This window comes from Pavona decussata, unplaced genomic scaffold (genome assembly GCF_977016875.1).
Source record: "Pavona decussata unplaced genomic scaffold, jaPavDecu1.1 SCAFFOLD_219, whole genome shotgun sequence".
Taxonomy (NCBI): domain Eukaryota; kingdom Metazoa; phylum Cnidaria; class Anthozoa; order Scleractinia; family Agariciidae; genus Pavona; species Pavona decussata.
Genome location: NW_028145624.1, coordinates 2571059 through 2584730, shown reverse-complemented (window position 1 = coordinate 2584730; position 13672 = coordinate 2571059). Strand labels below are relative to the sequence as shown.

At 40.3% G+C, this 13672-nt stretch overlaps 1 protein-coding gene and 1 pseudogene across 1 annotated transcript in view; one reads left to right on the top strand and one right to left on the bottom strand.

Annotated features, from left to right (window-relative positions):
* The first annotated feature begins 1856 nt into the window (after positions 1-1856).
* LOC146459502 (uncharacterized) overlaps positions 1857-13672 on the top strand; it is a 37306-nt gene continuing 25490 nt past the window's right edge. The window contains exon 1 of the mRNA XM_085089470.1: positions 1857-3197. Within this exon, the coding sequence (XP_084945596.1) occupies positions 2336-3197 (862 nt within the window). The 5' untranslated portion in view covers positions 1857-2335. The remainder of the gene's footprint in view (positions 3198-13672) is intronic.
* Positions 7734-12314, bottom strand: LOC146459504 (ATP-dependent helicase wrn-1-like; annotated as a pseudogene).

The following is a 13672-nucleotide window of genomic DNA, read 5'->3' as shown; positions in this document are numbered from 1 at the left end:
ATACAACGTTACAACAGACTGAGGTGCCGCGTACCGCAACCACCTAAACTCTACGGACTACCAAAACTACACAAACCTAACATACCCATGCGACCCACCGTCTCGTTCTGTGGGTCCCCGACTTACGAACTATCCAAATACTTGACTACTATACTGAAATTGACAAACGAATCCCGACACAAACTACAGTCTACTGAGACCTTTATTGACGCTATCAAGACGGTACAAATACCTGACGACTACAAACTTGTGTCTTTTGATGTGAAATCACTGTTCACCAGTATTCCTCTTCAACTGGCTCTAGACTGTACTGCTACCGCCATCGAGAACTCCACGACAAAACTGCCACTGCCTACAGATGACTTAATGAACTTACTGAACCTCTGCTTAACGTCCACGTACTTCCAGTACAACGGAAAGCAATACAAACAGTTACACGGAACAGCTATGGGCTCACCAGTTTCTGTTGTTGTAGCAGAAATTGTCACGCAGAACATCGAGGAACAAGCCCTAGCGACCTACAAACGGACACTACCGCTCTGGTTACGGTACGTAGACGACACCTTTACAGCAGTACACAAAGACGAAATCGACGATTTTCACGAAGACATTAACAGACAGAACGCTGACATACAGTTCACTAAGGAGATCGAAGAAAATGGTAAAATACCTTTTCTAGACTGCTTAGTTACCCGTAACAACGACAACAAACTAAGTACTACGGTTTACAGGAAACCAACACATACTGACAGACTACTGGACCAGTCATCCTACAACCCTACTTCTCGCAAAGCAACCGTTACGACTATACAGACCTTAACAAGGCGAGCACAACTGGTTTGTGACTCAGCTGACGGACTTGCAGACGAAAACAACTACTTAGACAACGTTTTCAACAAGAACAACTATAACAAGGACTTTGTTAGACGTAACACTTACAAGAACACTGAACCTAACGTCACAAACAACGACGCGACTCCCGTAACTACTGTAACTATACCTTACGTAAGGGGCACTTCTGAGACTATCGCACGGATTCTGCTACCCTACAATATCCGTGTAGCTCACAAACCTATAACCACTTTACGACAACTACTGACGAAAGTAAAGGACAAAGACGAACCGAACCCCAGACAGGGAGCAGTTTACAAGAGCAAATGCTGCGACTGCCAGGCCACTTATATTGGTGAGACCGGCAGAAATTTAAACGTACGACTGACTGAACACAAACGAGCAACTAGAAATGGTGATATCAACAATCACATTGCTGAGCACCATTTACAAACGAACCACAGAATCGACTGGGACTCTGCCAAGTGCATTACCTACAGTACAAATTACTATCAACGACTCACTCTGGAAAGCTGGTTTACTAACTTAGAACAAACGCTACTCAACCGTTGCCTACAACTACCTGCACCATACAAACGACTTATTGACGACAACAACGAAACAGACAAACAATAGACCCACGGACTTTTTGACTAACAAAAGACGGATCGAAACGCACCAATCACTTTTTACAGTCTTCACAGCCAATAAAATCACGGCTTACAGACAAACGACCCATAACATCTGGACTTCGTAGACCAATCAGGTTAACAACCAGAGACGTATATACCACCTACTGACGTTCCACAATTCACTTGACTCTGAAGATGACTTCCGCTCAGGTTGTCGAAACGTCAGTCAAAGTCACCACAAACAGTCCTTCTCAGGACTACACTCACCCGGATGATCGATCATAATTTACGTACTTATGACATGACTCCTGGGTTCAAACCATTTAAAAAGTTGCATAATTGTATATCTACACAGAAAGTAAAACGTACAACACGTTTACGGATTTGACCTATAAGATAGTCGAAAGAGACTCACGTCCGGACTTTTCTGCGGGCTCTTGCATCTTCAAATAACATTTCTGTTCTGTTGCTAAATAAGCCTAATTATGCTTGTGCTTCGGCCTAACTCGATACCTCACTTGGAGTATTCCGATATCTAGCGTGAGACCGACTGTACGCATCTATTACTATCAAGGTTTTGGTGGCAATGAAAGACTCCTTGTTTCCTTTATTCTCGATCTTTGCATTCTTCCAAAAAGCGGCTTGACACGAAAGCGAAAACAATTTGATCACCATTATTGATTGACCTTTTCACCTTCTTTCGTTGCCTTATAAAACAAAGGAATATTTGACTTCAGGCTCAACTGTAATGACAGCTATCAAAATTCGAGTCATGCCGGAATATTGAGTGATCGTTGTTTCCGTTTGCCTTGACGCTCTCAAGTTGCGCACCACGCCGCTCCCGGAATAGAAACCTTGTGCTTGAACGTATTATGGCTGTTACCTCCGCCTTATTCGATACCTCAGTTGGATTACTCGTAAATAAACTTCGGGAAGAAGCTGAAAAGTTGAGAGAAAGCGATGTCCAGCGTGAAATCGACTATATCAAGTTGCAATTGGATGGTCTTGCAAGATCGCAGCTATTATCAAGTATCACGTTATGCAAAGAAGGAGTGCTCCACCTTTTCAAACTAAAATGCAGGACCGGCGAAGATCAAGCTAAAATAACCCAGTCTGGAGAAGGAATCGAAGATAGACTGGTTGCTCTCTTTGCAAGCCGTTCCCCAATCGATCGAATACCTAACTTATCTAGGGACCTGAACGATTTGAAGCTGACTAACTTGGATGATACAGAAGAAAAAGCACTTTCTGCTGCTAAGAAAGATTTCGAACAAGCCCGCATCAAGGCTATCGAAGCTTTTAATAACGAATCTTTACACCCATGTGATCGCATCCAAGCAATGGTTATTCGTGTCGCAGCGACAATGCTGGAGAACGTCGACCATCCCGAGGACGCGTTGCCAGTCTGTATATCATGCCTCGAAGAACTTCACGCTCTTCCTGAAGTGAAGGAAAGCTTTCGTGTGGCAATAAATAAACCCTTCAAATATCGTTATTACAAGGAATACCGCAGACAAATCATTTCTTCCGTTTGTCGAATTAATATTGCCGTTCGCAATGCCGCAGTCATGATTGTCAAGGAGGGGAAGCTGAATTGGCCTTTAATCGCCATCGGAGAGGAAAACATAGATCCCTTGCACCATCACAAGGTAACTGACATTTTACGTAAACTGGAAATACTGCACTATTCCTTTGATCAGGTGGATGAAGAGGACAAACCGTTGATAAGGCAAGGTAAGGCTGTAACTTAACAGTGGCATTTTAACTTTGATTGTGGGATTCTAAAAACTGGAAAGTTGAAACATGCAGAGCCATATTTGCTGCAGTCTTTTGGTTGGTTACCTATGGAGGAGCGTTACGTGACAACTGATTACAGTCGACTCCCGTAAAACTCGAACCCTCTCTAACTCTAACCTCGCGCTAACTCGAACCAATTTTCCTTTCCTTTCAAGTCATTTTCTATATAATTTTACCCTCGATAACTCGAACTTCCGATAACTCGAACCTTTTTCAATTTCCCTTGAAGGTTCGAGTTATCGGGAGTCGACTGTAGTTAGCTGTAGTTCGAAACTTCACTGCCATTCTCCCTCCCGGATATACCTGGGAGGGGGGGGGGGGGGGTAAGACTTTGTCTGGTTTGGGGTAGTGAAGTGTGAAGCAATGTAGAACCATCCATGAATCGCCCTTGCCCATCCCCGACACTTACGTGCCTTGCCACCTCGGGACTATGGGTTAAAAAAAAATAAGTTGAACCTTTCTCCCAACACTGAGCATACATAGCAGCTGTTATGTTCAGTAAATGTTATTTATTTCTCAAAATCATTAATAGTTCATGAAGAGAAAACAAAGGAAATCACTGCCTTAAAGAAGGTTTGGAAATGTGGTCTTAAATTATCATAAAATTTGGTGAACTTTTTGCTTTGATTTTCTCCAAGAATCATTAATGGGTTGAGGAGCTATGTCAAACACTCGGAAGGGTGTTTCATCCTATTTGTAAACAGGGGAATTTTATGTGAATATCTTCCTGCCCCAACCAGACAAAGCCAGTTCAAATCTTCCAACTGGAAGTGTCAAGTAATGTAGTAATTCAATCGTAGTCAGGAGTCAGTGTAAACCTCCATAAATCCCCCTCCCCTTCTCCACCCCAGTACCCTACCCGCCATTATCTGGCTCACTTCCGAAATGGATAATATGTGGATCAAAGTTGAATCTCCCTCCCAATTAACACCCTTACGAGAGGTTGTAAGAATTGAAGCACCCTGGAGGGTACGGGGAGCTCTGATATAAAAAAGACAGTAAAAGCCTTTCATGTCCTTTATCAATCTCTTTCCTATGGGCTTCGGAAAAAACACCAAGGATAACGTTCCTTGAGCAAATTCTAAACCTATGTCTTGATTCTGCAAGCTTGGAAATGTTTTTGTAGTCGTTGAAATAATTATTAAAAAAATTTTAAATGCAATCCCAGGTACATGTAATTCACTGAGAAAGATTCTTTTACTTCACTTTGTGTTCCAATGACTTAACTGGTGTGCATCATTGTAAAGCCTTGCCATGAATTCAACTAAACATGTTTAACATATTGTCTGTGTATGCCTTGTTCAGGTTGTGGATATTATGACTCTGAAAGTAAGTTCACATTTTAAAAAATGTTTATAAAGTTCTTAGTAGTCTTTATTGCTGGCGAGCGTTAGCGAGACAGCACACTATTCTTGTCAATAGGGATAAAAATCCAAAATTTTGTCGGATGTAAGACTCGAAGCTTGCACAGTAGAGCATTATCCGGGATGGTTGAGACGACAATCATGCGCAAATCAGATGGCTGACATATAATCCGGGATACACACTTCACTTTGCACTTGAGAACCGCGCACGCTGTCAGACGCTTTCGGTTACGAGGTGCAGTTGACGTTGCCATAAAATAGGTAGGTATGTTTTCTATTTGCGATCACTTTCCACGGGATTCATCATTAATCCGTTCTTGACCTTGATGAATATTTTCACAAGCAAATGAAGACATCTAGCCAATAAAAATATTTAGAAATACTTACCTACTTGTTTTATGGCAAAGTCAACTGCGCCTCGAAATCGTCTGTGCGTAAGATCGTGGTAAAATTCTCCCGTGGAACTGAAAGTTATCTCAATTCTCAAGCGGTGGATCTATGAAAGCAGCCAAACACAAATTGATCTCTTTCCGTTCGTGACCTTGATGAATGATTACAAAAGCAAATAAAGACATAGCAAATAGAAAACATACCGTGGAGGCTAATAATTCAAAATCGGCGAACCACTCAACTGTGAAATCAAAGGACTCGTTCTCCTTTCACACGAGTTCTTCGCCCGTGGAGGCCAATAATTCAAAATCTGTGGAGTTTGTGCCGGATAATTCGACCGTTGAGTCATGCTCTTTGTCCCTAAGTGTGTCCGTTGAGGCAAAAGAATTGAAAACGTGTCGATCGCTCGTCGAAGCGAACTGTGCAACTGTGAAATCAGATGATTGTTTCACTCTGAAATCAAACGACTCGTTGCACTTTCACACGAGTTCTTTGCTCGTATTCAAAATCTGTGCCGTTTGGGGCGGCTGATCCGTCTACTTCACCAACACCCCCATCCCGCAAAAAAGAAGCGTTTTCAACAGTTCTTCCCCAATGTGGGTTATACAAATCACTAAACCTGTCATGACCCATTTTCAAAACCAATGCTTGCTGTAGTCTTTTTCACAACTCATCCAACTGAAACCTTTTCCAAACCCATTCACTGTTTAATTCAATCCCCACAACTTTATCCCCCTTCGCCAGCACTCACTTTCATATTGAAATCACTAGTCTTATATATCAGCAATATATATCAGGGTGTGCTAAAACTTACACTGTACCAGTATGTCCAATAAGCCTCAGACTCACTAATAAAAAAATGTATTAACTTATTGGCATGATATTCATTTTACATGTAGGTTTAGAAAAAAAAACCTTAGTATTTACAAGGTTAAAAATGTTATTAAAATTAAAAAACACCCAAATGTTTACAAGGTGATTACATCTTAGTTGTATATGCAGGATAAGCTGACTTACCATAACATTTGTAACCTTGTTAAATATTTCACAACTAATGTTAATATTAATGAAAACACACCAAAAGTACCATAATTTTTATATTTTAAACTTTCTTTCTATGCAGTGAAATATATTTGAACAGAACTGTTTGGACAAGCACCTTTGGGTTTCAGACAACCTTAATTTCCTATGCTGGTTGTGTTTTTTACAATAGTACCATTTCTGTGCCGGGAAACTATTTTTAAGAAATATTAAAATATAAGCACCTTTTACAATTTTATGGGATTGGGAGCAGTAGTCCAGTAAACAGGGGCGGATCCAGGATTTTTGAAGAGGGGGTGGCTGACCCGACAGAGCGATATCGAAAATTATGATAATAATTAATACAGCATTAGAATAGCACTATATCGTGATTATATTTGTAGAGTTAGAATATATTTTACGTATAGTAGGCTGTGATCACAAAAAAAGCAACCCTACCAATCATTACACCCCAAAGAGTGAAGATCCCAGCGTTCTCCTGGTTCCCTGCCAATTGTGTGTCCATACATTGCGACTTTGTCGGCCAAGTCGGATAGTTGGACGGTAGTCATTGCGTTCCTTAGCCACGTGTGAAGTAATCTTTCAGCCTCCGTGCTTCCCATCATACGTTCGAACGACGACTTCGATTTCATTTCCAGTATACTTCAACTTCAGTAGGTGGCCTTGTAGAGCAGCAGCGAATGGTCGCATTGATTCCAAAAGTTCCTTTGCGCGAACAAAGCTCAAATATGTGAGAAGTTTGTCATGGTGCGCCTCAGTACATTGTTTTAGTGTGTGTCCAGCTCCATTCTTCATCATTAGAAGAGGTCGTCGAGTCAGTTGTTATACTTTTGTTCCCTTTTAAATTTTCAACCTTAAACGACACGGGGGTGGCTAGCCACCCAATCCACCCCCCCTGGATCCGCCCCTGGTAAATTATAGTGGGCTAAATTTATTTTCATGTGCGCCTTTGAAAGCCGATTTCTGCTGATTGTTTGTGTTTAGAATAAACATAGTTACCCTGCGAGCAGAAGCCCCTTGATTTTTCTAGATAAGTCAGGAAGAAAAAGGGACCTCTGCGAGCTGCCTCGACTTTACATGTATCTGTTGAGCATTGGTTAAATTCGAATGTAACCGAGCCTTGCTCAGCCTCGATTCCATCAGCAATTAACTATTAATTTTGGCACAACTATTTTCCTGTGAGATTCTTTCCAGGAAAACACGGCAAATACTGAAAAACGATTAGTTTAGAAAAGTTTAGTGTATCGAGTTTTAATTCAGGCGATTCCATTATGGAGCAACAACAAGAACAACTTTTCCTCCATGGTTATTCAATATTGTGCAGTTCAAAAGTGAACACATAACTGTGTGCAAACACCTGAGCACTGATCCTGTCTATTTTACATAATGGAAAAGTTGTCATAATAAAATTTATTATAGTCATGATATTGCTGTTACTCAAGCTCATATAAAACTCACTTCTGGTACTGGTAACTTCATAACTTCACTGTGCCGGTGAGGTACGTGATGTATGATACATTTCTTTAAGAAGGCAAAAGGTGGCATACACTTTATGATGACTCGTGATCAGAGTGTTATGTAGTCTCTTTTCAGTTCCTTTGTGTCATCATTTAGGGCAAAAAGGGTTAATTTGGAAAAAGTTATTAGCAGGAAGTTTAAATTTGTTTTTATGAGGCACAGCTATTGAAAATGGTTGCTTTACTTGCTTTTTTATTGAAAATTTTGGGAATGTTGATCAACATGTAGAATCTACAGTATGTGAGGACTTGTACACTAGGAAAAGATCCTATTGGTGTAATGGTATTTTCAGATGGAGAATCTACATTACAAGTGACAGTGGGACACTGATAATATTATTTTTGTACCAAATATACTTGTGATAATACTGTGTACCTGACACTGCTGCAAAGCCTTTATTGAGTCCAGGCACCAAGTGTTCAAAAGGGCGATAATGCTATCCATGGGCTAAGTCACTATCCACTGGATAGTGCAATTGGTTTTCCTATCAGTTATCCGCTGGAAAGTGAGTTATCCATTGAATAGTGTTATCCATCTTCTGAACAACTGAGGCCACGTGTAGTGTCAAAAGGTCCCTTTTTCTCTCAAGATACAATCAGATTACATGTATGTGGCAATTGATAGGAGAATTTATCAGTTCATCTGAAACCCCTTGGTGTTTTTTTTTTTTTTTTTGTCAAAACAGCCTCATTTAATAAAATCACTTTCTTATTATTCAGTGACACACTAAAAGTGCAAAAACACAAACTGAAAACTGAAGCCTATTTTGTCAATAAAAAATAGCTGCTTTCGACTCTGTCATTTGAAAACTTTCTTTCACTTGAAAAAATGACAGATACAAAACCTCTGATAAATAAAACACTATTTATTTGTCTAAAGCAATGACACTATCATGTGAAATAACATTTTTCTACACAATGTACCCATTACATGTTTATTTTTAATTGCCACTAGCACATCATCATACTCAGTCAAATATATATGGTGCACAGGTACCCTTAAAAAATGGTTATTTGACTGCCAGTTGCAGGGTGACTCAGATTGAGGTTATTTATGCACTGATGACCATTTCTATATTTTAGGGTTGCTTCATTATTCAGCCTTCATTATCCAGGTGCCAATTTCCAGTACTTCATGTGTAAAGATAAGTTTTAAAGAATGCTACATAAAATAATATTATCATACTAATGAGTCATTATGAAAATATAGCCTTATACAAATGATACCACTCATTTTTCTCAGGCATGTAACTGCAAATTATTGAACTGACAAAAGGAATAAAATAAGATGCAATTTGACAAATAAAGACTTCAAAATCAGTCTTTATAAAGGTCAAGATTGTCATCATCATCATCGTCACTACATCCAGATGCCTGTTCCTCAACACCCAGGAAAAACATGTTAGTAATGATACTCTCCTCCGTGCAAAAAAGAAACTCGGCCACTTCAATGTAATTGAATATTTCATTGAAGATAATCAAAATATCATTTGCAACTTCTTTGCTGAAAATGGGAAAGTTATCCATGATGAATGAAACAGAAAATATGTATTTGCACTTGCTTACAATAGCCTCTATAACCTGTTCCCCAAGCTTGAAAACAAGACATCCTGCACTACCTAACACAGAGGGAACAGAAGTTGGTGCTGTATTAACTTGCATGTCCTTAAGCATTTCATAGAGGAATGGTCTGTCCTCTTTCTGTACATGCCATATTAACTAGAGTTGCCATTTCGACAGTCTCATCTGCTGGTTTTACATCAGCTGGAAAAATATCACAGCAGTCATGCTTCGTATTCGGACTGTTAGGTTTGCCCTTGAAATAATTCATCAGAAGATACCTTCTGCATTTTGTCAGTGTTTTTTTTTTTTAAATGTTCTTATGCGTTCATCACAATGAGCAAGGTGGAAAGGCCAATAATGAAGTGTTGCCTTGCAAGGCTGTCCATCTCTATCACCACGACCAACTTCTTGTACATAACCTCCCAAGTCAGAGGGGGCACCATAATGAATAATCTGTCATATGTTGGGTATATTCACACCCATCTCCAGGGCACCTGTGGCAATACGGCAGTCTCTATTCTCTTCCAAAAGAGGTGAAAGTACTCTGTGTTTAATCTGTTCTGGTGTCTTACTGTGGTACATGGTGACAACTGGAACTTGGGAATTTGCAGCTACCTCATCAAACAGTGAGTAGATCTCCCCACAGTCTTTCAATGAGCGACAGTGAATAACTGTTTTGGGAATTTCCATGACTGGGGAAGAAAACAGATCCAATATTCACTGAAACGTTTCATCCAATTCTTTTGCGTTTTCAACATGATGTGAAATATTTTTCTAATCTGGTGATTGCCTGATTAACTTTGCATTTCTCATAGTCAGCAGCTTCATGATCTTGCTTCTCATTCTCAGGCTGGCTGTGGCAGTCATGCACAGAAATGGTGCCTTGGTGAAGCCCCTGAGGTGACTTATCCTGCCATAAGATTCCCTGAAAAGCTCTTCTCTCTTGTTGCCAGTTCCCCTAAAATTAACAAGGCTAGTAAGGATGTTCTCACATCAGTGATATTAACGCATTAAACTTTATGTTTGTAAACACCCCAACAATCATGTGAACAATTAATACTCTCTTTTTGTGCATATATAGTCACCACTTTATCAAATATCTGTTTACTACTTAAGCTTTCAAAATAATGAGATCTATTCTGCAAAAAAAAAAGGCCCTACTGGTGGCTTCTAGTAACACGTGCAAGAGAGAGGTTAATGATAATTCAGTAGATAAAGAAAAAAATAGGAAAAAATTTCCAAATCTATTTTAAAATCGTACCAATGCATGATACAGTCAGATTCATCGATAACAATTCCGACAAGTTGAGCTCGCTGTACTGCTGAAGTAGCTATCTGGCGAGCCACGGCAGGTCTAAATCGCAGGTCACAGGTAACAAGTAAAAATTGAAGAATTAAAAAGAATAAAATAAAAATACTGTATAATTAAAAATTAAAAAAGGTGCATCATGTATGTTTGAACAAACAAACTTAGATCTGATCGTCCAGTCCATCATTAACATACATTTCTACAAATAAACGTAAAACAGAAAAAAACGAACAAACAATACAATGCAGCTCTTAAACCCATTTGGCATAGTGTGGACATGATGCCTTCTGGCCTATATCTGTTTTCCATCAGAGTCAAACCTCATTCCCAGGGTCCTGTCTCCTCAATTTTCCGAGGAAGGAAAAGAGAGGACGCTGGGAACGAGATTGCACATTTCGTCGCTGGCTGTTTAGCAGCTGAGATGTGTGGCATTTAGCTCCATTTGCAAGAAAGGTTCGTCTTTTGCTATACTTGTTGATGTCCACGGATAAGTCAAATGGAAACTTTCTCGTTTTTTTTTTTGGTTAAAAAAAAAAGGTTTATTGATTGCCATCGAGTCAAAATATGCATAAGATGTTGATCAGATTTGAGATGTTAATGTGGAATATACAAGGAAGAATAATCAAACATTCCTGGACTTTTCTTGACACTATTATGCGCCTATCATTGGCCATCCCCTTGGGGGGGGGGGGGGACCCCAGGCAAGGGCGGGGACTTTGTAAAGGATCCTGTTGAAGTTCGTAATTTCCCCCTCCTTAATGGGGACAAGAATTAGTCTAAGTTAAGAAATTCCCCCTCCCGGAGGGGGGTCATATTGAACAGTATGAAGCCAAAGTAATCTTAATTAATTAAGATGGCCAGCTTACCTGACTAGAAAACAGTACCCGACTTAAAAATAATAAGCAACAGTGTTCATGTCAATTAAAATTTTACGTGTTCATTTATTCACAACTGCTGCCAAAAATACAATACAAAAAAGGTTATTTTTACATGGTTTTCACCCAATTTCAACATTCCATCTTGCTGCATGGCCAGCTTATCAATATTTTGTGTCAAAGTGTGATGCTTATACATGTAGTTCCACTGCCAACCTCATTCCCAGGGTCTCTCCTCTTAAGGTTTTACCTCTGCTATGCTGGCTTGGACTTTCACGGAATGTTTATCACAATACTGACAACTATTTGAGTCAAGTATATTCTCTACAATTAAATTGTCACATGGTAAGAATCTGCAGGCAAACAATAGATTAAAAACATTAGCGAAAGAGTTGCACCGACAGACTTGTCACTCTTAGTTTACAAAGTCCCCTGTTTTCCCAGTGGTGCAAGGCTTTTGGAAACCAAACCTCCCTCATTTCCCCCACCTCCAGGGTAAATTAATCGTTCAAATCTCCCATTAAGTCCCCATATAAAGTTGTATTTGCCCAGGGTCCCCCCCCCCCCCCCAGGGGATGGACGATGATAGGTGCATTACCTTTTATTTCATTTTTTTTTTAATTTGAACCTGTGACCTGCGTTTTAGACCCGCTTCTTGAACGTAAATAATCTCGGAGCTTGCATATAAAATTTCAAAGTCGGATGTGTCCTTCAACTGTTCAAGGCTCTCTAAGTCGACTTTGTATACTTTTAAGACTATCCTTTCACAAGACCGTATCTGATCTTCGGGCAGGCAGGGCAACAGGGCAGAGTTGGTAAATTAGCGATTGTCATGGGCGGTAGGCAAACAGACAAACATATCTTTACCACACAGGGAATTAAAAGCAAGGCCTCTGATGTTGTGTAAGAGTGCTTATTTTACGAGTATTCACCTTACCCAGAGCACTTTTCATGGCTTTATTAAATACATCCATCGGAAGAGAAACTGTTGCCATTTTGTAAAATTCACGAGCGGAGACGAGCGTAAACAACAACCTCGTCCCCAGGGCGGTCCGCGGTTAGCAGACTGCCCTGGGGTTGCGTAAACAATGAACTGTGGGCGCGTATTTAGTCAGCATTGGATCATGTGTACTATAGGTGGTCGTGTGTGGTCGTATGTGTACTATATCGGTCGACTATCGACCGATATATCGGTCGATAGTCGGTCGACTGTCGACCGATAGCCGGTCGACAGTCGACCGATAGTCTACCGACTATCGACCGATAGTCGACGAATAAATACGTCGACCGATATAAGCTAAGATCATCGATACTCGACCGACAACGGACCGACATTTGACCGACACTTGACCGATGGTTGACCGATACTTGACCGATCATCGACCGATACTTGACCGCACTCCCGCAGTGGATGAAAGAACGAGGTTTATTCGTGAAGTTTATATACAGTTTTTATGTTAATTATGACGACTGCGGCACTGCGTATAGTAGCAAGTTTTTTTATTTAAGATATTTTGTGGGCCTGGTATTCTGCAATCTAGCCTTTATACGAGTTCTCCTCTTAATCGAAAACTCATCTACTGTAAAGGTAACTGTAAGGTACACTATCTAAAGATCACGCCGAGTCCAAATTACAATTAACATCTGTAGCGCTAAGAACTAAGGTTAAATAACTGTTTCAGTTACGTTGGCTAAACGATACTTGACCGATACTCGGCCGATAGTTGACCGATACTTGATCGATATTCGACCGATATTTGACTGATATTTGACCGGCAATCTACCGATACTTCACCGACAGTCGATCGCTAAATACCCATCAAGTTATCGACCGATACATCGGTCGACTATCGGTCGATATATCGACCGAATAGCGACCGATAGTCGGTCGATAGTCGGTCGATAGTCGACCGATAGTCGGTCGATATATCGGTTGACATATCGACCGAGACCACCCATAGTACACATGATCCGCAGTTTCTAATAACACACATGTGCAATGAACCGAAACAGGAAAAACTGGTTTCCAACCAGACTGACTCATCCGTGTCGGTGAAAAAGAAAATCGAGGCGGCCCGCAGAGGCCCTTCCTCTTCGATCTAGGAAGATCGAAGGGCCTCTGCTCCCAGGGTATAACATAGTAGACTGTATTTATACATTAAATGTTTTGCAGCGCTTGGTAGGCACTAAGGGTTTGAAGTCCCTTGTCTGCTAGGTAAAGAATATATATCAAATAGAAGAAAAGTGCTCGCAGTTAGATTTACAAAGAAGCAGGAGCATATATTTTTGTAAATTTTACGTTATGCACAACTTCACGTAATCACAAATATTCAAAGAACGTGAATAACAGTGA